The sequence below is a fragment of the Equus przewalskii genome, chromosome 19, assembly GCF_037783145.1.
Source record: "Equus przewalskii isolate Varuska chromosome 19, EquPr2, whole genome shotgun sequence".
Taxonomy (NCBI): domain Eukaryota; kingdom Metazoa; phylum Chordata; class Mammalia; order Perissodactyla; family Equidae; genus Equus; species Equus przewalskii.
This window is the reverse complement of record NC_091849.1, coordinates 33,730,645-33,756,033: the sequence shown is the minus strand read 5'-3', so window position 1 is coordinate 33,756,033 and position 25,389 is coordinate 33,730,645. Positions and strand designations below refer to the sequence as shown.

At 43.8% G+C, this 25,389-nt stretch overlaps 2 protein-coding genes across 5 annotated transcripts in view; one reads left to right on the top strand and one right to left on the bottom strand.

The window, feature by feature from the left end:
• Positions 1 to 17,849, bottom strand: part of PSMB9 (proteasome 20S subunit beta 9) — a 26,343-nt gene extending 8,494 nt beyond the window's left edge. Inside the window, exons 1-6 of one of the 3 annotated variants that reach the window (XM_070585836.1) lie at positions 17,327 to 17,849; positions 15,175 to 15,242; positions 14,310 to 14,441; positions 13,535 to 13,664; positions 13,162 to 13,303; positions 12,423 to 12,603 (exon numbers count right to left, since the gene is read on the bottom strand). In XM_070585836.1, coding sequence (XP_070441937.1) covers positions 12,476 to 12,603; positions 13,162 to 13,303; positions 13,535 to 13,664; positions 14,310 to 14,441; positions 15,175 to 15,242; positions 17,327 to 17,386 — 660 coding nt within the window. In that variant the 5' untranslated portion in view covers positions 17,387 to 17,849 and the 3' untranslated portion in view covers positions 12,423 to 12,475. Of the gene's footprint in view, positions 1 to 12,422; positions 12,604 to 13,161; positions 13,304 to 13,534; positions 13,665 to 14,309; positions 14,442 to 15,174; positions 15,243 to 17,326 lie in introns of those variants that run through there. The other 2 variants (XM_070585837.1, XM_070585838.1) reach the window with 2 other exon arrangements.
• On the top strand, positions 17,623 to 25,389 carry TAP1 (transporter 1, ATP binding cassette subfamily B member). Of its 2 annotated transcripts, XM_070585832.1 has the most exons (11): positions 17,623 to 18,612; positions 19,089 to 19,203; positions 19,365 to 19,495; positions 20,270 to 20,475; positions 20,883 to 21,080; positions 21,939 to 22,067; positions 22,227 to 22,415; positions 22,999 to 23,172; positions 23,406 to 23,568; positions 23,846 to 23,982; positions 24,767 to 25,389. In XM_070585832.1, the coding sequence occupies exons 1-11, from the start codon at positions 18,015 to 18,017 to the stop codon at positions 24,977 to 24,979; spliced, it is 2,253 nt and encodes a 750-aa protein (XP_070441933.1). In that variant the 5' UTR covers positions 17,623 to 18,014; the 3' UTR covers positions 24,980 to 25,389. The 2 variants fall into 2 exon arrangements, with proteins under 2 accessions (XP_070441933.1, XP_070441934.1); XM_070585833.1 differs by lacking the exon at positions 19,089 to 19,203 and having other exon boundaries at positions 17,825 to 18,612.

Here is a 25,389-nt window from a genome sequence, read left to right as displayed (position 1 = left end):
AAATATTATTAATGTATGTTTTAAAGACCGTATATGTTTCAGGAAGGGTAAATGCACATTCATGTTCAAATTCCAGGTCTAGCACGGTGACTGTCAGTGCATTCATTTTAAAAAAGATTTTGTTTCTGGGTTTAAAATGCCCTTGTCAACTGGTAGGAATCCTGATCTACACTTTACAGGATAGTTTAGAAGACCATGGAAAGTTGCCAACGTCCTCGCTGTCTAGAATATGTTCTTACCTTTGGACTAGTAAATCTTGGTGAACTAGTGATATATAGAAGATTCTACCCATCTATTCTGGTATTCTTGGTTATTATAATTGACTAAACAGAGCCATCTGCTCTTGTTATAAACAGACACTTTCTGCTTTTCTCTCATGCTTGCCTGAAGGTCTCTGCTATAAGCTATCATCAAAAACTGGGTCTTCTGAAATTGAAAGCCCAGAAATAAAACCACACATCTATGGACAGCTTATCTTTGACAAAGGAGTTGAGGGCATACAATGGAGAAAAGAAAGTCTCTTCAACAAATGGTGCTGGGAAAACTGGAAAGTCACATGTAAAAGAGTGAAAATTGACCATTCTTTTTCACCATTCACCAAAATAAACTCAAAATGGATCAAAGACCTAAAGGTGAGACCTGAAACCATAAGGCTTCTGGAAGAAAACGTAGGCAGTACATTCTTTGACATCAGTATTAAAAGGATCTTTTCGGACACCATGCCTTCTCAGAGAAGGGAAACAATAGAAAGAATAAACAAATGGGACTTCATCAGATTAAAGAGCTTCTTCAAGGCAAATGAAAACAGGATTGAAACAAAAAAACAACCCACTAACTGGGAAAAAATATTTGCAAGTCATATATCTGACAAAGGCTTAATATCCATAATGTATAAAGAACTCTTGCAACTCAACAACAAACATCAAACAACCCAATCAAAAAATGGGCTGGAGACATGAACAGACATTTCTCCAAAGAAGATATACTGATGGCCAATAGGCACATGAAAAGATGCTCATCATCGCTGATCATCAGGGAAATGCAAATCAAAACTACACTAAGATATCACCTTACACCCGTTAGAATGACAAAAATATCTAAAACTAATAGCAACAAATGTTGGAGAGGTTGCGGAGAAAAAGGAACCCTCACACACTGCTGGTGGGAATGCAAACTGGTGCAGTCACTATGGAAAACAGTATGGAGATTCCTCAAAAAATTAAAAATAGAACTACCATACGATCCAGCCGTCCCACTACTGGGTATTTATCCAAAGAGCTTGAAGTCAGCAATCCCAAAAGTCCTATGCACCCCAATGTTCATTGCAGCACTGTTTACAATAGCCAAGACGTGGAAGCAACCTAAGTGTCCAGCAACACACGAATGGATAAAGAAGATGTGGTACATACATACAATGGAATACTACTCAGCTGCAAAACAGAACAAAATCATTCCATTTGCAATAACATGGATGGACCTTGAGAGAATTATGTTAAGTGAAATAAGCCAGCGAGAGAAGGATAATCTGTGTATGACTCCACCCATATGAGGAATTTAAAATTATGGACTAAGAACAGTTTAGTGGATACCAGAGGAAAGGTGGGGTGGGGGGTGGGCACAAACGGTGAAGTGGTGCACCTACAACATGACTGACAGACATTAATGTACAACTGAAATTTCACAAGATTGTAACCTATCAATAACTCAATAAAAAAAAATGGAGATACTAACAACAAAAACAAAAACAAAAACAAAAACAAACTGGGTCTTCTGAGAGAAACAACAGAAAAGGACAATCTCAGGGGCTCAGTGGAAATGAGTCTACCAGGTATTCCGGTTCTTGATCTCGCAGAGAATATAACTAGGAGAACAAACTTACCACTTTCAGCTAACGTTGCCACCTATTGACCCCTGTCAGATGGTACCAGGGGACTTAAAAATTGGAATTGATAGGACATTTTAGTATAGAAGCAGAAGAATTTATTAATGTAGTCTGCTGGCCCAAGATCAATGAAACAAGAAATAAGACTGGCCGAAACTGTTAACTAATTTAATATGATGATTTGTTTTAGAATATTGTTTTAAATGTTATATTTTCTGATAAGCACATGAGAAAAAGTTTATTTTCTTTTTAATTTATCTATTTGTAACCCTCAACTTTAGCCTATGCTCATGGAAACCGAAAGCAAATGTTCTTTGAATGGTGTCTTGTTTCAGTGGAACCTCAGAATTCAGCAAAAAATATCCTATAGCAAATCTTAATATGTATGACAAAGTATAGACACTCAGGAGAAATTAAGGATGATAATAACCCTATTAATTGGAATTCTGAGAAATGCCTTCACAATCTTTTAAGCTTAGAAATCTCAGCATCCTTTGTTAAAGGACATTGAGTGAGATTTTGCTTTTTTAACTACTACACATCTATAAACAATCAAGCTTTCTTTTCTTTTCTTTTCTTTTTTTTTAGTGAGGAAGATTGGCCCTGAGCTAACATCTGTTGCCAATCTTCCACTTTTTTTTCTCTCCCCAAAGCCCCAGTACATAGTTGTATATCCTAGTCATAGGTCATTTTCATTCTTCTATGTGGGATGCTGCCACATCATCACTTGATGAGCAGTGTGTAGGTCCATGCCCAGGATCGGAACTGGCGAATGAGGGTTGCTAAAGCAGAGCATGCAAACTTAACCACTGCCACGGAGCCAGCCCTCAACAATCAAACGTTTTTGTAGATAGCATCACTGGTAGAATATATGATGATTCTATGGAAAAATTGACATACAGTTCTTTTCTGCAAACACTATACAAAGTGCTTTTATGAGTTGCTTTATGTTTTTACGGCAATGTAGTGATGTGCAATGGTTTAACAGTCCTTCTATCTCCAAATTTGGAATCATGACAGAAATGTCTCATTTAAAGGAAAATCTCATTTAGTTGGGTATGAAAAATTACTACTAAAGAGAAGGACTTCAGTTCGAATGTGGAAACAAGGCTGACTAAGTCCTCCTAGCACGCTGAGTCAGAGTTGATTAAGTCTCCACCTGACAGGTGGGAAAAGATGCTATTTCTGAGAAGCCAGGATCACTCCTGAACTTTGGGTGTCTCGGAGAAAATGGGATTTCATCCACAGTCATAGGCACTGCAAACAAAACTCTGAGGAGGAGAGTCAGGGCAGGGTTCTCCCAAGACGTGAGCGTGGCAATAAAAATACTTCTGGTTATAATAGAAATGATGAGAATTATGACCTTATAGGCTAAAGCCTTCCAGACAGATGTGAACTCTCTAGTCTTAAAATCAAAAGACCTTCGTTTTGTTACCTCCACAAAAAGGAGGTCATTAAGTCTTAATCCTAAAAGAGGCCAAATAGAAGAGACATACAACTAATGATACTGAATTAGAACTTTTCTGAAAAATCTTATTTGGTCAATTCTGTACCTTAGGAGTAGGAATTGTGTAGGAAAAATGTTCCAAATATTGGAAATAAGGCAAAATTGTGCTTGCTTGATTATTTAATTAATACCATACCTGAATATTTTCTTATAATCCTGCCTGATCACAATCTGAGTGTTTTAGGGATTGTAATTTGACTAAAAAGAACCCAGCCAACCCTAGACTATTAGAGGTTAATTTGTAGAAAGCTGATAAGGTGTTATGGCTTTGCTTTTTCTCTGGTAAAGAAGATAGTGCCAAGGTTATGATTTTATTGCCCTGTAGTACATTAACCATTTTGAATCTCTAAGACAGCAATTGTTCCTGACTACATACATTTTTGTTTTGCAAATATTTTTGGAATCAAGTTTCTTGCATTCTTCCTGGTTCCCTCATTAATGAGTTTGATAAGACTTTGAAAAGTCTAATACAAGTTTCTCTCAGAATTAGGCTTTTGAGTGGAAATGCTGAAACAACAATGGAAGGCTCTTTATAAATATATCTGGGCTCAGATAAAGGCCCCAAACACACAGAGAACAGGTCTGATAAACCATGCCACTGTTGCTGCCCCACCGCTTCTAGATGTTGCTGTTTGCTCTGTTGTTAGAAACTAGACTTTGCTGCAACCACCACTGAAGACACTTCTAAGCCACTTCTGCTCTAGGAACTTCACCTTTTTTACCACAGCCTCCTCCAAAGTCGCTTACTTCTTCTGTCACCTCTGCCAGTGAAATGAGTGCAGAGATGCCCATTTCCTCCTGTTGCTGAGTTTTGAATTGAAGTCTAAGGTGGATGAATTTGAGTGGCGGATTTAGGTCCCATATTTGTGCCCTAGCTTCAAAGAAGGCCAGGGGAAGTGAGTTTTCTGATTTCTACTATGGGGAGGCAGCACTCATGAGGCAGGGAAATTTTACAGTATTTTAAAGATGTTCAAATCTGATGGGCAGCCAGAAAACATAACTAATGTCCATACATGGAATGTGAGGTGCTATGTGGAGCAGCTGCCGTGGATAAGTGCTCTGGTTTGTGGGCTATATTGGTGATTTTTAAAGCCTGGGTAACCCACAGACTCACATGAGATAATAAAATGATTGTTTTTGTTTTAAGCCACTAAATTTAGAAGTGGTTTGCTACACAGCAATAGATAGCCGAAACATAGAGTATGGTATATATTTTTTGTGTGGTCTGGCTTCTTCACTCAATAAATCTATGAGATTTATCCATATTATTGCATTATCAATAGTTCATTGATACACATTGCTTTTATAGTATTCCACTGTATGAATACACTACATTTTATTTATCCATTTACTGATGAGGAACTATTTTGTTAAACCATTTGAGAGTAATCTGTGGACATTATGACATTTCACCCCTAAATCGTTTGGCATGTGTGTTTTAAGAACAAGGACATTTCTCCTAAATAACCACAATACCATCATCATCCCTCAAGACAGTTCAAATTGATGCAACGTTATCAAATTCACGGTACGTATTCAAACTTCCCCTATTGTCCCGGTAATGCCCAATAGTAAATATTTATTATTTTAAGGTGCTAAGTTTTGGTGTTATTTGTTACACACCAATAGATAACTAATACAGTGGGTATGAGCAGCAATAGATAACCAAGGCAATGGGTCTGCTTCTTCCAGCAAAGATATTCAGGGGGATTTTGTGATTCATAGTCCTCAGACTTCTCTGTGTCTGCTCGTATGTCCCCATTTCCGATCTCAGGGTCCAAATCCATCCCAACCAGCAGCCTTACTTTACCATAAGGGACCCTATGGGGTTCGGTAGTTAACAGTGTTGTACAGCCTCACAACCCTTATCATCAGACTCTAGGCTTGATCCTCATCTGTGTCTGTGCTGGGTTGTAGGAGAAAAGATATCTTTAAAACTGCTGTAGTGGCTTTTAAAATTTTGCATTCATGTCTTGAGTTTGGTTTAAAAGCTTTTAATTTATTCTTTTATCTATGTATGCTCTCTAGGGCAGTCTGAAGCAGCCAGCTTATGAAGTAGGGACGAAAACCTCAACTGAACACCTAGCATCTGCCTGGTACCTATCCTAGTCTAAAATCTTGTGGCATGTTACTTTGGACGTGGGGTTAGTCCAACACTTCGGTAATGATGATTCAGCTGTGCTAATTGGTTAGGACTGAGTCCATTTCCTTCTTCAACACTTCTGCCACATTCATCTTGAAGTTTCACCTTGAGCCTGGTGATGGCTAATTCTATGCATCAACTTGGCTAGGCTGTGTTACCCAGATATTTTAGTACCAGTCTAGATGTCTCTGTGAAGGTATTCAGATGAGATTAACATTTAAATTCGTAGATTTTGAGTAAAGCTGATTACCCTCCATAATGCGGCGGGCCTTCCAATCAGTTGAAGGCCTTAAGAGAAAAAGAATGAGGTCCTCTGAGGAAGATGGAATTCTGCCTCCAGACTGCCTTCGGACTTGAGCTACAACATCAACTCTTCCCTGGGTCTCCTGCCTGCCCTGTGCATTTTGAACTTGCCAGCCACCACAATCACACAAGCCAATTCCTTCAAGTAAATTTCTCTCTCTGTATACATCCTATTGGTTCTGTTTCTCTATAGAACCCTGACTAATACATTTCCTAGAGAAATCTACTCTCTTCTATGTCAACATAGTTTAGATTAAAAATGAACTCCATACTTCATTTCTGAGTTTCTGAGAGCATATATTCTGTATTACACATACTTATGCTACACATAGAACTCTGTCATAAACACTGCTGGGTAAAGTTGAATATTGTTGAACCAATTTCCCATGCGTCTGAATAAGCCCAATGGAATTTAAACATTTTTCATTTTACAATGTATGCCCATAATCAGCCGAGTTAAGAATTTGGTAAAGAGGACCAAAGATAAGCCACATATTCTGGTTTGTTATATAAAATAGAACATATTTATTAGTTGTAAAAGATTTAGAATAAAAAAAATACATATGCATTGGAGAGAGATGCTGCAATGTAGGAAGGAATCTAAATATTCTTAATTCTTATCCTCCATTTCTAAATCCTGACCTTCAATCGAACAGTTTAACTATATTCCCTGTCTGTTTAGTTGGATGGAAAAATGGAGAATTATACAATATTTGTCCTGGAAGTGTAGGAGACATTCCTCTTAGACCTATGATTTTCTTTGAGTCATTGCTTTTGAAAAGTCTTAGATGGAAATCGTAGAATTAATTATATTCCTCAGTTCACGAGACATGGTCATCATTGGTCCATAGAAAATCTTCTCTGTGTTTGTTATTATTTCTTTCTTTTTATCCACATTTTCCACTTCCAATTTCCTTCTCCTCACTAAAGGCAACCATTCTACTGTGTTTTGCATGTATCTTTTTGTTATATGTATTCTTGCAAAATGTGTATCATTTTGTGTGTATTTACTGTTTATTTAAAGTGAGTGGCTTTGTGCTAAATAGATTACTCTGTTACTTGTTTGTTTTCCTTAACCCTCTGGTTTAAAGATCCATCCACATTACTATGTGTACATTTTAATGCATTACTTTTAACTTCTTCATGGTACTCCAGGTTGTGCATTCACAACATTTTTCCTCCCTTCTCTCTGGTAGACATGAAGATTGCCTCTGTCTCCCTGCCACCACAAATACTTAGAAATAACATCCTCAACATCTTCATACAAGTCTCCTCATGGGCCTGCGAGACAGTTGGGTGGGGATGGGGGGTGGGGGGGTAGAGGGGTGGGGGATGTTGTGTATTCCTGGGAGTGGAACTGTTGGATCCTAGAATGTTTTTCACTTACTTTGATCAAGTATCACAGAATTCTTTCCAGAATGGCTACACCAGTTTATATTTTCACCAGCACAGCAGGAGGCTTCCTTCATCCCTATTTCCTCACTGACATTTGGCATTATCTAACTCTCAAATCAAATCACCTGCGATTATATGTGGCATTAGGTCAAGATCTGGTTTTACTTTTCTTTATATATTGAACTCTTTTTTTCTAATAACACCTATTAAATAATCCATAATTTTCCCATTGATTTATGGTGCCAACCTCATTGTATATTAGGTTCACACACATATATGTGTGTGTGTGTGTGTGTGTGTGTCAGCTCTCTATTTCCATACCTCGTTTTGGAATTCTGTTTCCTTGTCAAGTTCTCTTTTTGAAAAATAACTATTGGATTTATAGTGTGTCTTTTTTATACTTATAGATCCATAGAATGTCTTCATGTTTCTGAAGACAGGTATCCCCTTTATCTTGCTCTTTTTTAAAGGTTTGCTTAGCTATTTGAGGACTTTATTCTATCATACATATTTTATAATAAATTCATAAATTTCCTTAAAAAAGATCAAATGGAGTTCCAATTGAGATTACACTCAAAGATTAATTTGCGAGGACAACTGATATGCCCCATCTGTGATCCCATCCAAGAAGACAAAATGACTCTCCATTATTGAAATCGTATTCAATGACTTTTTTAGAGTTTTATATTTTTCTATGAATTCTTAATTACGTTACTCACTGGACACTTTATAGCTTTTTGGTTATTATAAATGATTTCTAATTTTTATTTATTTATTATAATAAGCAATATAATAATATTATTATATTATGAATATTATATATGTTATATATTACATATAATATATATTATAATAAATAAATAATTTTTAAAATTATTTCTTACTGGTTATTCTGGTGTAGGGAAATGCTGTTAACTTTTGTAAGTTGCTCTTATTGCTGAAAACTTTGATAAATTCCTCTATTATTTGAATAGTTTGCTCTTCTGCTGGTGTTGTTTTTCCAAGCAGACGATGATATGATCTGCAAATAACAATAGTTTTATCCAATCTTCTCATCTCTTTCTTCCCTTATGCATTAGTCTGAACTTCAGTGCTGTGTAAACTAATAATTATATCGGGTATTCTTGTCTTGGGCACCTAAGATTTTTCCATTAGGTATACTGCTTGTTATGGATTTTTTGGACTATAACCGTTACCAAGATGAGAAAGTTTTGATTCCTGCTTCCTTAACTTTTTTCAGAAATCAAAAATGGACATTTAACTTTAAAAAATGCCTTCTATTAATTGAGAAAAGCAGATGATTTTTCTTTTTTAATCTGTGAATATGGCAAATCATAGCATTATTTGTTATTATATTGATGCGCCCTTGTGTTCTAAGGATTTTCCATTTGATTTTGATATATTATTATTATTTTTAATACTGTTGAGTTCAGTTTGCAAATAATTATTTATTTTTTTCCATCTATGTTCAAGGTGAAATGGGCCTATTATTGTCTTTTCTTGAATTTTCCATACTTCAATTTGGAATCAAGATTATGACAGCCTGATAAAATTAGCTGAGCAGCTTTTAATTTTTTTTCTATTTTCTAGAAAAAAATGTATAAGATAGGAGTTGCATGTTTCTGAAATACTTGATGGAATTCACCTGTGAAAACATCTGGGCTTTTAAAACAAATATTTTTATCAGACGTCATTGACAACTTTTTCCATTTCTTCAATATTTATTGGTATAGTCAAATTTTGTATTTCGTCCTGTGCTAATTTTGGTAGATTAATTTTTTCTTGGAATTTACCTATCTCACTGAGGTTTTCAGCTTTATTAGCATATATGTGTTCATAATACCCTTTACTATGTTTCCTATCTCTGTTACATCAGCAGCTCTTCCCCTTTTCATTCTATATTTTATCTACTCATTTTTTTCTCCCCTTTGTTCATGACCAGTCTTGTTCCAAGTCTGAATATCTTACAAATATCTTTTTAAGAAGCAGCTTTTGGTTTTGTGAATGTTCACTACATAGCTTTTGATTTCTATTAAGTTGCTTTCTATTCTTATCTTTATAATTTCCTTTCTTCTTATTTCTTTAGGTTTCCTCAACTGCTCTTTTTCCAAATTTTTGAGGAGAATTTTTACATCATTTATTTTTAACTTTTCTTGTTCTAATGAAGGTATCTGAAGCCATAAAATTCTTTCTAAGTACTGTTTTAGCTGTGTCCCACAAAATTTGCTATGGAACGTTTTTATCACCACTTCTAAATGAGTTAATTTCCTTTATGACAGCTTTTTAAATCCATGTTATTTACTAATATTTTGTTAGTTTGCAAACCATGAGAATATTGGGAATCTTTTTGTTATCAAGTTCTAATTTTATTACAGTATGGCTGCAAAACACAGATTGCTTCAAAGATTCTGATAATTTGGAACTTATCAGAATTTTCTTTATGGCATAATGCATATTCTATTTCAATAAATATTCTTTGTGACTTGAAAAATTATATACATACACATAATCTTTTGGATGGCTTGTTTCTTTTGAATGGATCTTTTGAATCTTTTACTAGCTTCATTTCCTTCTTTGCTTTCACTATTGTGTAGCTCAGAGCCAGTTGTTTTTTATCCAACTATAGCCGGCTGATAAACATGTGTTCTGTTAAACTGGCTGTCTGGGGAAAAACACAAAAAGTCCAGACTTGTAGCACTGCTGGTTTCTGTAGGTGAAATACTTCCACCATGGTCAATATTAAGCTATATCAATGGTTACCAACTGTCTTGCAAAATTCCTAAATATTTACCATCTGCTCTTGTTAGCCAGTAGAATACAGCTCTAGCAAAACACCATTTTTCTTTTTAAAGATATTCATGTTGTATATTTGTTTTATCCCTTGGCTTCTTTTCTTTTCTTTTTTTTTTTTTAAAGATTTTATTATTCCTTTTTCTCCCCAAAGCCCCCCAGTACATAGTTGTGTATTTTTAGTTGTGGGTCCTTCTAGTTGCGGCATGTGGGATGCCACTTCAACGTGGCCTGACGAGTGGTGCCATGTCCGCGCCCAGGATTCAAACTGGCAAAACCCTGGGCCGCTGAAGTGGAGCACGTGAACTCACCCACTCGGCCACGGGCCAGCCCCTTCACTTATTTTCTTGACTTTCTCTTTCCCCCATTTCTTCTTCTCCTTCTTTTTATATTGTGTCTGTCCCTATGAGCTGCTACAAACCCTTTTTGGAATGAGGGGCATAAGGACACAATTCTTTGACCAATAAAAAAAAGATAGCCTTCTAATTTTAAAAGGTTTAAAATCTTAGTTCGGTTCTCAGAGTCTTTGCTGTGCTGTTTCGGGCGTGTCACATGCATGTGCAGCTTAGGAGTAACTGCTACTCAGGAGGGCTCATATCTAGAATTAGGGAATCCTCGTCTTCATAGTCTTATTCTAGAGATTCTCCTACACTCTCCTGCCCACAAGGGCCCCTTTGCTAGGTTCCTCTAGTGGGAAAGATGGTATTTCTTTTGGAGAGTTAGCTGGGCAGTTTGGCACCTGAGGCCTGACTTCGGGGAAAAGCCCTGAGAGGAAAGAGGAAAAAAAATATGAAAACCACCTGGGGTGGGTTTCCTCTCCAAGTTTTGACTCTCTTCACAACCCACCTACTTTTGTTTACTTTTCAGAAGCCTCTAGTACTTGCTTCTTGTCTACTTTCCAGAGATTCTCATTGTGATCAGTGAGAGAGACAGGCCCTTAAACTATTATTTTAAACTTCAAAATAAATTAAATATCATGGCTAGAAAGAACTCAAAGCTCTAGTAATTTTAGATTTTTTCCCCCAAAACCAAACACACACTCCCAAGGGCGCAGGATTGTTTCGAGGTACTTTGAATTTGTATGTGTAGCCTGAGATCCAGAAGGAAAAGCAGACAGAAGCTTCCTGGGGAGCATACTAGTATTTCTGTTAAATATATCTCTTAACTGCTCACTTATTAGCAAAATGGCATTGAATGTCAGAGCTGTAAACCATCTTAGAAGTCACTCAGGGGGCCGGCCCGGTGGCTAAATGGTTAAGTTTCCACGCTCTGCTTTGGTGGCCCAGGATTTCGTGGTTCGGATCCTGGGCATGGACATGGCACCGCTCATCAGACCATGCTGAGGCGACATCCCACACAGCACAACCAGAGGCACCCACAACTGGAATATACAACTATGTACTGGGGGGCTTTGGGAGAAGAAGAAGAAAAAGAACATTGTCAATAGATCTTAGCTCAGGTGCCAATCTTTAACAAAAAAAAGAAGTCACTCAATACCTTCATTTGACAGAACAGGAAATGAGGGTTCACAGAAGGGGAATAATTTGTCCGTCGATCAGGAAGTACATGGCATAGACAGGACTAGAACTCAGCTTAATAGTGTTACTCAGGCATCTGGTACCCACTTCCTAAGTGTCAATTAATGTGGTGGCATAATTCTTGCAGATGTCCAGGAGGAGACGATATATGAAGCCTGAGGGAATGGAAAGTTTATATGGTGATAAAGTAAGGGCATAGGGTAAAACTAAATCCCAGATCTCAGCTTTCGAACTTGCTTTGTCTTTGGTCAAGTGACTTACTCTTTCTAAGTCTCCCTGTGTTCTTAAATAGAAGTAGTAATAGTACCTATATAAGATTTTTGTTATCCTTGTTTGTTTGGATTCTAAGGGATGAAGTTCATAAACAGTTAGCCAGTGCCTGGCTCAGTAAATGTAGCTTTTGGTTCTTGTTATTATTCTTTGAAATTCACAAACGTTCCCCAAATATTTAAGTATTTATCATGTATTGGTCTCTACTGTGAATGAATGCATTATGAAAGAAATTTCTTTTTACACGAGTTTGCTGGTGCTTCTAGATAATTCTCATTTGGTAGTTGTCTTATCTACCTATCAGTCTTAGCCTTGAAGGAATGAATCTTAACTCCTCACTTGCACCATCACCCGTTGGGCATCAGAATGAGAATTTCTGTTTTTTCTAAGACTTCAGAATCACTCAGTACATGATGACCTGTCATGTATAGGACTCTTTCTAGTATACTTCCCCCGCTCCTTCTTCTGGGAAGGATGTTTCAGACCCGGGAACAAAGGAATAAAAAGGGTGTGCTGACATCTGGGAGGGAAGAAGCCCACCCCTCCCCCCAGCTTCATCTCCCTGAGCACCTGTTTCCCATTGACCATACCAGGTTCTGTTCCCAGAGAGTTTATTACAAACTAAGGAAGGGAAGTGTGAGGAAGATTCACTCATCATAGAATTTCGGCAGCTCATTGCCCAAAATTACTCGATGGTCCACACCAGCAGCTGTAATAGTGACCAGGTAGATGACACCCCCACTAGAGCCATCCCGGCTCATGGCCAGAGCGATAGCTGTAGAGGGTTTCAAGTTGGAGAGAGGGAGAGAGAATGACTTAGCTTCAAAAATCTTCTCCTTCCCCTCCTGTTCATACGCCTACTACCACCTTCAGACCTCAAAACCCATCTCCTAGGAAAGCATATTTAGTGGTATGCTGGTAAACCAACTTAAAAAAAAAAGCCTTCATGTGTGGCATCTCCTGATGTCTATGGTCTCAGTACTCCCACTGCAATCGATTTAAAGTTACAAATAGCTTAACAAGCAGCTCACAAATCCTTGAATATTTAACAATTGGCTCGTATGAGCTGGCCCAAACCATCTCCAGCACACCGTCAGTTCTTAGAGACCCATGTATGTTAATTTGGTATACTCAGAACAGCCCGGGTATATGCCTTTTGCCCTGAAGTTCCATTTAGTTAAGCATTTATTCTGCTTCCTTTCACTCTCAAAAGTGTTCCCCTTGGACATTAAACTAAATGGTCACCCATGTATTCCTCTTTCTGTTCCTCATACTCTACTTCCTTCCCGTCTTTAAAAACCCTCCCCAGGTACCCATCCACTTGGTCAGTTACCATCTGTGGTGAAGCGCCTGCACTCCTCAGGGGACATGCCTTGTTTATATGCTGCATCCACATAACCGTAGATATAGGTGCTGCCAGAGCCACCAATGGCAAAGGGCTGTCGGGTCAACATTCCTCCCAGGGTTCCGTATACCTGAGGGAAGCATCCTTAGGTCAGACTATAGAAGTATCAGTCCTCTCCTTCCAAGTGGTCTCTGCACTCTGCAATGAAACCCCAGTATCTCATATCCCCATTGGTTGAGACTGTACTATGCCTTTAGAGGCACTGTCTTTGGAACTCATTGCTAGAATGACATATGACCTCCACCTCCCTCTACATGGGAGTGGGGAACCCAAGGGAGGGAGTACAATGGGAGAGACTCACCTGGCCCCCTTCACGTTGGTCCCAGCCAGCTACCATGAGATGTGCAGACAGATCCTCCCGATATTTATAAGTGATATTCCTCACCACATTGGCAGCAGCCAGAACAAGAGGAGGTTCTTCCAGTTCCATCCTGAAGGAGATGTTAGGAAGAGGGGTCAATATAATTTCCTGAGATTCAACCCTCCTGTGGCATGACCGTCATCCCTGCCAAGTGACACCTGAAACCTGTAGCTGTAATAGTTCAAACTCCAGCTCGCCTCCCACAAGCACAGGGGAACCAGAGTCTCATTCCAACAATTGATAAGAAGATTTCAATTGTTCCCCTCCTTTACTCTGTCTCACCCACTCAGCCCCCAGTGATATAACTCTCTTTTGGCTGCAAGGGCCCTGCCCATGTGGGTAAAAGCAGGTAAGCTTTGCTTCCGCCCCAGTGACCTTGGTTTCTCATATGGTAACTGCCTGATATTATGGTGGGCCACATCATCATCCTTCCTCATTATTTATAGTAGGATAATGATTTGAGGTTTTCAAACTGCCTTCGCATATATCATTTTCTTTGCAAAACAACCATCTGGTGAGGTAGGGTAGGTACTGTTACTTCCACTTCACAGAAGCAGAAACCAGCTTAGAGAGATTCAAGTGCCAGTTCAAAGCTAACAAAAGCAGGAGCTCAAACAAGGCAGTTCTCCTGGAACATGACACAGTACAGGGGTTCACTAGCTGGGGGAGCTCTAGCAGGTGTGGAGTAAGGACCCGAGAGCTTCGAGTTTCATACCCATGGAGCTCCAGTTGGTAGGCGGCCATGTCGGCCACAGCCTGGGCATCAGCAGCCGAACCAGAGAGAGCACAGTAGATGCGGTGGTGTAGGGGAGACAGCTTGTCAAACACTCGGTTCACCACCGCCTCTCTGTCAGGAAGGAGTCAACAGACATCAACGTTAGAGTCGCCGGAATTGTTGAGGTTAATTGTCCAGTGTTACTCAATTTTTTTGACAAGAGGACAGCCACGCAGTGCATGAAATTTAATGCTTAGATTAAAGCAGGGAGCAAAAATATAACCTCAAATAAATGAAACATTGCAAGTAATAATCAAAATTAGACTTATTTTCAGCCTTAGGTTTTATAATAAACAAGAAATACTGAGTTAAGAATAATACTCCTCTTAGCAATTTTTCTTTGCTATCAACCATCTTGAGGAAGTTACGTGTTTCAGGGAACATAAAGTAAGCAATACTGACTTAATCCCGTATAGTTATTTTGCATGTGAGGAAACTGGCCAGGAAGGAGAAAGAGGCAAAATTAGTTCAACACGTGAAAGATGAGAAACCAGAATATCTGCTTGGCAGATTCATCTTTTCTATCTCTAAACACAGACGGAAAGAGGGCCCTTCAAATCTCTACCTCCCATCCCCTTCTCAGACTCCAGGGACAGGCCACATAAGCACTCAGGCTCCAGATGCTCCTCCATGAATTCAGAGACCTGGGAACCCACCCAATATCTTATTATAGTGGCCTTTCTGAAAGGTCAACCCCATTTCTCCAAAGCTCCAGTTCACCAGTCTCTTCAAGAATGGGTAAGAAAAGTGTGTATTTGGGACCATTAGCTTCCTTCCAAAAGCAGACACCTTAACTGATACTTACCCTGCAGAAACCCGGGAATCAGAACCCACCACAACGCCCCCATCAAACTCTACTGCCATGATGGTTGTCTGCAGAGACACAGAAGATGAAATGTCAAAGCGTGAAGATCATTGACCCCTCATGTTATAGATGAGGAAACATTCCTGGAGAGGAGAGGTGACTGGCTCAAGGTTATTCAGTAATTCAGGCCAGAGCTAATGTCCACTTTCTAGGATTTTTTTTCTCCATCTTCCCATTTTCTCTATTGCCTCTCCTGTCTGCAAGGGAATGTCACAACCTGGCTGTGGTACAACACAAAAAGAACCACTTCCCTAAGCCCCAACCTTCCTGCATGGAATCCTTTCCACTGTATGCAGAGAGGCGGGGATGAAGCTCCTAGGGGCATAAGTGTTTCTTTTTTTTTTTATTTTTTTAAAGATTTTATTTTTCCTTTTTCTCCCAAAGCCCCCCTGTACATAGCTGTGCACTTCCAGGTGTGGGTCCTTCCAGCCGAGGCATGGCCCGATGAGCGGTGCCACGTCCGCGCCCAGGACTTGAACAGGGGAAACTCTGGGTCGCAGCAGTGGAGCGTGCGAACCCAACCACTCAGCCACAGGGCCAGCCCCATAAGCGTTCCCTTTGAGGGAAGGGCTCAGGAGGCACTTCTGAGTTCCAGTGAGGCAGCCCCACAAGTGAATTACCTCCACCACATGTGCTTGTTGTGTGTGCAAATGTGGTATAGACGATGCAGAGCAAGTTACTGTGACCTTGGGAAACAGCTCACGTCTTTTTTTGGTCCTAAATCCTCTACCCCCTCTCCCACTTAATCAGAAGCAAGCTCTTTCAGTTTACTGAACAACGAAGAAAACATCGAGGGGCTAAGTGGTTAGTATGGCCATGTGTTAAGGACGGAGGGAAGCAACAGGGAACACACAAGACGGTTTACAATAAAAGTTTCAGGTAATGACTTCTGATCAAGAGGAAAACAGATATCCCAGGAGATAGGGAAGAGAACTATGCCAAGACGGGATTTGACTGGAGAGTCTGAGCTGACTTTTCCGGGTCAAGAAAAGAATTAAGGAAGAGTGAAGGAGGACAAAGCTACACTTTTTCTACTCCTGTTGAGTTGGAAAGAGCCTTAAAGATCCTTGGTTCAAATGAGGAAACTGAGTCATGGAGAAGGCAAGTGATTCATCCAAGGTCACACAGAATTAATAGCAGACTGGGACAAAACCGAGGTCTAACTTCCATCCCTTGTTTTGACTTCTACTTCCTACTTTCGACTGCTCATCTGGCGGTGGGGGGAGATTTTCTAATTTATCGGTGGTTTTACTGCTATCTCTCTCACCACTCTTTAGTTACTCTGGCGCCCAGTGATACTGCCCTGAGCGTACTTTCTGACATACTGATTTACCACGAGCAGAGGACCAGAGGACAGGGGCAACCCCATTCTGCAGACTCCATTTGTCTATGACAAAGCTGCTCCCAAGCCAAGAGTGGCAGCAGTATTCTGGGAGCAGACGCCAGCCAGCCTTGGGCCGCCATCCTCTCCAGGCGCCCAGCCTGGACAAAGTCCCCCAACAGGCATGTGGGAGTAAGCAGGGAAGACACAGGGAAGGGAGCATGGCAGCCGTAGGGCCAAGCAGGGGGCTTCCTGGGCCAAGCTGGGGAAGGGCACCATCAACTCATATGGAACCCCCATGATCGGTGCTGGGCTTTGAGTTATCCAGGGGCCAGTTTATCAAGTCTGTGTGATGACTTGTCCCTTCTCAATCAGTGCCCTCTCCCAAGTGTTGGCCCTACTTCACCCAGAGCACCATTTTCTCATCTCTTTGCACCTTCTCCAACCTCCTCCCTTGATTTAACGAGCCCCTCTCTCCACTTCAGAGTGAAAGCGAAAGCGCTTTGGAACAGCTTCCCCTTGACGCTTCCAGCTAAGAGCCAAAGCACCCCCTTCTCCGGTAGCCTCGAGTGCCCAGCCCCTTCCCGGACCCCTAGATGATCCCCTTCAGAATACGGATGTCCTATATTCATTGTGGGGTGCAAGTACTGGCTGCTACAAGCTATCTCCGCGCTCTCGTTAGTCTCCGCATTCACTCCCTGGACCTTCCACGGTCTCCCTGTCGCTCTACATTCTCCACCCCTCTGCTAAAGCTCCAGCCCAGATCATTACCCCAGTGTGGACTTCTCCGGCCCGGGGTAAGTCCCCGGTTGGTGCTCCTGCACGCAGCATCCCGGCGCCGCGCTCTTCGCTGCCCGGGGCACTGGTTTCCGACCTGGGACAGCGCGTGGTGCGCAGCCTACAGCCCCGCCCCTTTCACCGTGCCCGCCAGGGGGCGCCTGGGTCCTCTCCCGGTGGCCTCGCTCGCGAGCGCTAACCTGTGTGGGGCAGATCTGCCCGGAGACAGGTGACGAAAGAGCCCCGCCTTGAGGCTGGGGTACGAAAGCCCCGACAAGTGGATCTCGCAAGAGGAGGCAAGGAAAGGAGGAGGGACGGGTGTGCGTGATGGAGAAGATGGAGCACCGGGGCTGCTCCCCAGAACCTCAGATCTGATTTCCCTTCGCCTTTTCTCCAAATAGGCTGGGCCGGCTGCGTTCGGAAGTGGGTGGATCTAGCGAGCGGGCGGCCGCTTTCGTTTTCCCTTTCCCCTAAACGGCTCGGTTCTGGCTAAAGCGGCCAGGCTCAGCCGGTTCCTGGGACTTTCCTAGAGCCCCGCCCCGGCCCGGCCTTCCTCCCTCCCCCAGCCGCCGGTCCCCGCGCCCGCTGAGGCACCGACTCGGACGGCACCCAGAGACTGCGGCCCAGCGGGGACGGCGGTGTCCCAGGCCCGGGCGCGACCCCCGACAGCGCCCGCGCGCCTATGGCCGGCTCAGGGTCCCCCGCTCCCTGCGGGCGCCCCTGCCTCTCGCGGGCTTCCCTCGCGTGGCTGGGCGCAACGCTGCTGCTTCTCGCCGACTGCGTGCTGCTCCGGCCGGCTCTGCCCAGAATATTCTCCCTGCTGGTGCCCGCCGCGCTGCCGCTGCTCCGGGTCTGGGCGGTGGGCCTGAGCCGCTGGGCTGTGCTGTGGCTGGGGGCCCGCAGGGTCCTCAGGGCAACCGTTGGCTCCAAGAGCGAAAGCGCAGGAGTCCAGGGATGGCTGGCTGCTTTGGAGCCGCTGGCGGCGGCGCTGGGCTTGGCCCTGCCGGGACTTGCCTTGTTCCGAGATCTCGCTTCCTGGGGAGTCTCCAGGGATGCCGACAGCACCAGGCTCCTGCACTGGGGAAGCCGCTTCGACGCCTTCGCCCTCAGCTATGCAGCGGCCCTGCCCGCAGCCGCCATGTGGCACAAGCTCAGGAGACTTTGGGTGCCGGGAGATCACGGGGGTTCTGCAGAAGCGGTGCGTCGGCTTCTAGGCTGCCTGGGCTCAGAGATACGCCGCCTCCCGCTGGTTCTTGTCCTGTTGGTCCTCTCCTGTCTTGGTAAGGGGAACGCAGGGGTAGAGGCACGGACCTAGGGTACTGGGCAGGAATCAAGAGCAATGGTCAGTGAGATAGATTAGTGTACATTCTGGGAAATGTGGATCAGGCGAAGGCAACCAAGCTCAGGTCCAGTGTGGAGGAAAGAGCCCCGGCCTGGGTGGGAGTCAGGAGTCCTGCACTCCGGTGGTGACCCAGGTGTCACTTAGCTGGCCGCCTTGGGCAAGTCCTTTCCCCTGGGGCACACATCCTGAACTCCAGCCTTCCTAATTAGACCCCTAAAGGTCTGGTGGGGCCACAGCGTTGTGAGTTCCAGGGTGGCCTGTTCAGGTGCATGGTTGTGTCCTCTTTCTGCCACTGACCTCCAGGATAATGGTGAAGGGTGAAAGAGGCGTGGGCTAGGGGCAGTCTGGCTGGAGCTGACTGACCTGCTTAGACTTGATATTTGTGACTGATCCATCTCTCCTCTCATTCCCCAGGGGAGATGGCCATTCCATTCTTTACTGGCCGCCTCACTGACTGGATTCTACGAGATGAGGCAGCTGCTACCTTCACTCAAAACATAACTCTCATGTCCATTCTCACCATAGCCAGGTCTGGGGGCTAAAGATGGAAAGCTGAGAATGGGGGACCCTGAAAAAGAGGGAGTTGGAAGTTGGGGGTGCTGTCCAAAGTGCACTTCTGCCGGGATACCTGGGACCTTCCGTCTGTCCCCTGAACACACCCTGACCCTCCTTCTCTCTGTCTCTCTCCAGTGCAGTGCTGGAGTTCATGGGTGACGGGGTCTATAACAGCACCATGGGCCGCATGCACAGCCAATTGCAAGGAGAGGTGTTTCGGGCTGTCCTGCACCAGGAAACAGAATTCTTCCAACAGAACCAAACAGGTTTCTCATGAAACTCTTTTATGACATGTCCATATATGTACTCTTTAAATGCCCATACATCCTGTTACTTATAACCTTGATCTCTCTCTCACCATACACATTGTCATTTCTTATTCTTGTTATACCTCAAGAGCAAAATATGGTACTCTTTACCTTCTGAAAGACCTAGTTTTTCCATAATTGTATCTTCCCTATGTGTGTGTTTAGATAGAAACTACAGAATTTCAAGCCTGGAAATTTTGAGATCACAGAGTCCAACTGCCTCATTTTACAGAGAGGGAAACTGAGGCCTAGACCCTAAATGCTGAAACTTGCATGGTCACCTACGGATGGAGACAAGCCTGGGGATGGAATTCGTCTCTTGATTCTCAATCCAGTGCTCAGTACAGCTGCGTGGACTGCTTCCTAGCAGTAGCCTCTGTTTTTCTCCAGCTCTGTTGTATGACCAGCTCAAGCTCTTCCTGCCTATGTGTATAGCATGGGATATACAAGTTATTTAAGGAACAGAAATCTGCCAGAGAAAGGGAAATTCACATGGGCATCAGTTTCTTTATAATTAAATTGAAGGTCTTTGGCCAGGCTTTTCCTCTCTAACACTCCTTCTCCCTGTGCTGAGATCCCCAAACCTCCCTATAGCCCTAACCTTGTTTTCCCCAGCCTCCTTAGAAGACCAGTGTTGACACCCCTCCCCCTGGCACCCTGGCTCATTGCTAGTCCCTCCCATCACTCTGAGCCTCTCATTCACTCCACTCTCTTCTCCCCAACCCCTGGCAGGTGCCATCACATCTCGGGTAACAGAGGACACGTCCACCCTGAGTGAGTCTCTGAGTGACCAGCTGAGCCTATTGCTGTGGTACCTGGTGCGGGGGCTGTGTCTCTTGGGGCTTATGCTCTGGGGGTCACCGTCTCTCACCATGGTCACCCTAGTGGCCCTGCCTCTGCTTTTCATTCTGCCTAAGAAGCTGGGAAAATGGCACGAGGTATGTCTGGGGAGTTGCCTCAACCTACATAGACCCTCATCTCCCAAACTTGGAGGACTCAGATCCTCTCAGATTTCTTTCCTGGGACCCTCACTGATTCTCCATCTTCGTGGGATTGCTCAGTGTTCATCTTCATATTATCACTGTCTTCTCTTCTAACTTCTGCCCACAGTCTGTCTTTTAAAATACGATCATCAATCTCAAGAATATGATCCTCTATGACCTTTCTGAGTTATTTTTCTCTCATCTGTATCCCTTTAGTATCCAGGGCGTACACCTGTGTCCCTTTCTCTTCTCTCCTGTCCCTCTGCCTCTTTTCACCTTTAATCTCCAACCAGGTAACTCAGGTACTAGGGACCCTTTGGTCTGCTAACCCTGTGTGACATCTCTCGTCCATGTCTCCACAGGTGCTGGCAGCACAGGTGCGGAAGTCTCTGGCAGAGTCCAGCCAGGTAGCCATTGAAGTTCTGTCCGCTATGCCTACAGTCCGGAGCTTTGCCAATGAAGAGGGTGAGGCCCAGAAGTTTAGGCAAAAGCTGCAGGAAATGAAGACACTCAACAAGAATGAGGCCCTGGCCTATGCAGTCAACCTCTGGACCACCAGTGTGAGCACCTGGAGATAAAAGCCTATTCCCTTGTCCCCGTGATGCCTCGATTCCATTCCCTTTTGCGTGACCCTGCTCCACACTCCTCCTCCCCTGGGCAGTGGTTGGTTCAGTGCTCTCATCCTAGCCACCTGAGGCTCAATTACCCTACTCAGTGTCCCCAACCTACCCCTCCCCCCCCCATTTTAGGCATGCTAGATGGCTTCTTTCCACTATGGTACAGAAAGTCCACCCACCCCCCTTTTTAGGGAGATGCCATGTCTTCCAGTTCTGGGGCCTTCCTTTGCCTCTCATGGGGTGCTAAGGGAGTCGTAAATTCCTGCACCTGGGCTCACTTCATGCTGGGACTGTGTGGATGTGCCAGTGATAGCCATGAGAATAGCAGAAGCCAAGAATGAGGGGCATCTGTGATGTAACTGAAAGAGAACTAGACCAGCAATCAGAAGTTCCTGGCTTGATGCTGCTAGTTACTAGCTCTGCAACCAGGGGCTAGTAACTTGTCTTCTGTTAGACTGTTTCCTCATTTAAAAAAAAAATGGGAGTGATATAACTTTGTTTATAGGGATCTTGATATGAATATGGATGACATTACATTCATGAAAGCCTGTGGTGAAGAGCAAAATGCTCCCCAAACAAGGCAATAATGGTGATGGTGATGATGATCATGATGACTCTATCGTCATTGAGTAAGACTCCGTGGGGTCTCTGTGGTTCATTCTTCCTTTCTACCTATCGAGCCTGCTGCTGTGACTTGCAGGAAAGGGGCTTTATATCTCCTTAATGCTAACGATTCTGGTTCTTTGCACCCCCTCCCGGTTTTTCTACCACAATCCCTTTTTTCTTGTGGACTCTCCACAGATCTCAGGAATGCTGCTGAAGGTGGGAATCCTATACATTGGTGGTCAGCTGGTGACAAGTGGGGCTGTAAGCAGTGGGAGCCTTGTCACATTTGTTCTCTACCAGATCCAGTTCACACAAGCTGTTGAGGTGAGGTCCTTCCAGTCTCACTCCCCATCGCTTTTCCTACCCTATCCCATCACCATCTGTGTCACTTTCCTTCCATTCTTTACCCTTCTCAGATCACATGACCCTGGCAAACAAATGAGGTCTCCCCACCCCCTCTGACTCTTCATACTTCCCCTTCAGGTACTGCTTTCCACCTATCCCCGTGTACGGAAGGCTGTGGGCTCCTCAGAGAAAATATTTGAATACCTGGACCGGATCCCTCGCTGCCCAGCCAGTGGTGTGTTGACTTCCTTAAACTCGGAGGGCGTTGTCCAGTTCCAAGATGTCTCCTTTGCCTACCCAAACCGTCCAGATGTCCCAGTGCTGCAGGTACAACCTACTGATCCTTGCATTCCACCAACCTCACTCTCAACTCTACCATCCTAAATTTTCTTCCTGCCTTCAGCCTGCTTAACACCAGGTACAGGTAGATCCCTCCTAACCCTTCAAAGGCAAAGATGTGCATCACCTATTCCATAAAGCTGCTCCAAACTCAAGCCAGTTTGGATTTCCAAGGAGAAAAGGAGAGGAGGCACTCAGGGAGAAGGCTCTCACATCCTAGGGAATTGCTGAAGCAAAATCTGTGTCTCAAGTCTTCCATCTTTCCTTTTTCTTTCTGTTTGGGATTTGGAATATGATTTTTCTGTTTTCTCATGGTATCTGATATCAAGTTTGGCATAGTGGTCTTTAGTCTTTTCTCTCGTCTTTGCTCATCTTCCATCTCTACTCCTTGGGGAGGTATCATCCCTGAGAAACAGAACTCTGTGCAAGTGGGAGAATAAGGGTTGCTCTATTTCCATATTTTTCTCCTTTCTTCTCTGGGGTAAGACATCATGCTGTGTAACAAGACAATGACAGTCTCAGGGTTAGGGCCCTCAGTCTGCCTCTTATTGTGTGATTCTCTGGCTTCCAGGGGCTGACGTTCACCCTGCGTCCTGGTGAGGTGACGGCGCTGGTGGGGCCCAACGGGTCTGGGAAGAGCACAGTGGCTGCCCTGCTGCAGAATCTGTACCAGCCCACAGGAGGGCAGCTGCTGCTGGATGGGAAGCCTCTTCCCCAGTATGAACACCACTACCTGCACCAATGGGTGAGCAAGAAGTGGCATGGGGGAGGGTGGGAAGCACCAAGTATAAAGAGCATTCTCACTGAGCACTCTGAAGGCAGGGTTAGGGAATGATAGGGAACAGTGGGTGGATATGTGGGTGTGGTCTGCAGAGATGGTGTGTGATTTTGTGATGTGCTCTCAATAAAGATTTTGAGTCTTCAGTCTCTAGATAGCCACTCCTGTGTTCCTTGTTCTATGACTTTTCATCATCCCAGGTGGCTGCAGTGGGACAAGAGCCACAGCTATTTGGGAGAAGTTTTCAAGAAAATATTGCCTATGGCCTGATCCAGAAGCCAACTATGGAGAAAGTCATAGCTGCTGCAATGAAGGCCGGAGCCCATAGTTTCATCTCTGAACTCCCTCAGGGCTACGACACAGGTGCTCTCCCACTCGTTATCACCACCCAGACATCTTTACCTTTCCTGAAACCCCAATAGTCTTGCCTTTAATCATCAGTCTCTCCTGCCCCACTGACATCAGTTTGAAGTCGTAAGATCTTGTTCTTGTGGCTCCTTCATCCTCATGTCCTCAGGACTCCATTCACTTTCCTGGAACCTTCCCTATCCAGCTGCATCCATCAATCCTTGCTGTGTGTGTGTGTGCATGGGGTACACTTGTGGTTATCCAGCTCTCCCCTTGGCTCTTGTCTCTGCAGAGGTAGGCGAAGCTGGGAACCAGCTATCAGGGGGTCAGCGACAGGCAGTGGCCTTGGCTCGAGCATTGATCCGGAATCCATATGTACTCATCCTGGATGACGCCACCAGTGCCCTGGATGCAAACAGCCAATTACGGGTGAGAGAATCATTTTCTTAATGCTTATCTCCCACCCCATCTTCCTTTCTTCACTCATCCTATGTTAGTTATATGAACATCATAATTATCCAAACCAGTGCTCACAATTCTCAGTTCCCATTAGCTACTCCCCAAGATGCCTGGAACCATTTAAAAGAGACTATCTACAGACTCTGAATCTCTGAAGCCAAACATAAGGAAAATACCGTCCTGATAATATTAATATCAATATTAATTGAGATTTTACTATGTGCTAGACATGCTTCTAGACCCTTAACATGCGCTGTCTCACTCATGTATTCGTCATGAATGCTTGTGAGCTGGTTTGTTACCCTCATTGTACAGATGATAAAATGGAGGCTAAGAGAGGTCGAATAACAATGTCGTTCGGCTGTTGAATAGCAGAGCCTCGACCCAAATTCAAGTCTACCTGACTTGAATGCTTATTCTCTTTACCACTAAGTTACATTTCCTTAAAACAGAATATAGAGATTCCTAGTCCACAGCTACAGAGGAGGGACTATTCAACACTTTTCACTCTTTGCTTATGGGTTTCACCATAGGATGCTGACTTTTATTCCACTGTTGCCACCTCCTGTACACAGTCCTTAATAAATCAAAGGTTTGACAGAGAAGCACTCAGAAAGAGAAGCTTCAATCTCCTTGGGGTTGTTGGCAGAGGCAGCAGTGATCCTGGTGAGGTCTGTCCAAGCTCTGGAAACACACATGTCTGCCTGGGCTGGGAGAGGTCCCCAGCTCTGACAGATTCTGCGTCTTTTCTCAGGTGGAGCAGCTCCTGTATGAAAGCCCGGAGCGCTACTCTCGGTCTGTGCTTCTCATCACCCAGCGTCTCAGCTCCGTGGAGCAGGCTGACCACATCCTCTTTCTGGACGGAGGCACTGTCTGTGAGGCGGGAACCCACCAGCAGCTCATGAAGAATAAGGGACGCTACTGGGCCATGGTGCAGGCTCCTGGCGGGTCTGGTGCTCCGGAATGAATGACTTCTCAGACCTGCACACTTCATCACCCTCCCTTTTTTTCCTCCTCTCTATAATGGAGAATTGGGGGACAGAGATCTTACAGAGCTTCAGAGTAGGCAGCTGCTTCTAGGAGGAGTTCCATCCTAACTGTAACCCCCTATATGGTGCCTGAAATTCTGTCATGAGCGTTATCTCCTCTCCAAGCTCCTCTTGATAACACAGACTTTCTAGAAGAAAACATAGACTTTAGAACTCCTTAGTGTAACTGGGTTTAGGGTCAGGTTTGGACAGCAGCCTGAAAATCAGGAGAAATATTTAGAATATACAGAAAGGGAAAATCAGCTACCTTCCAATAAGACCAAAGGCATATGCTGGCCATAAATACCCTGTGGATTCTTGATATTTATAATAAAATTGGTGTTTTGTA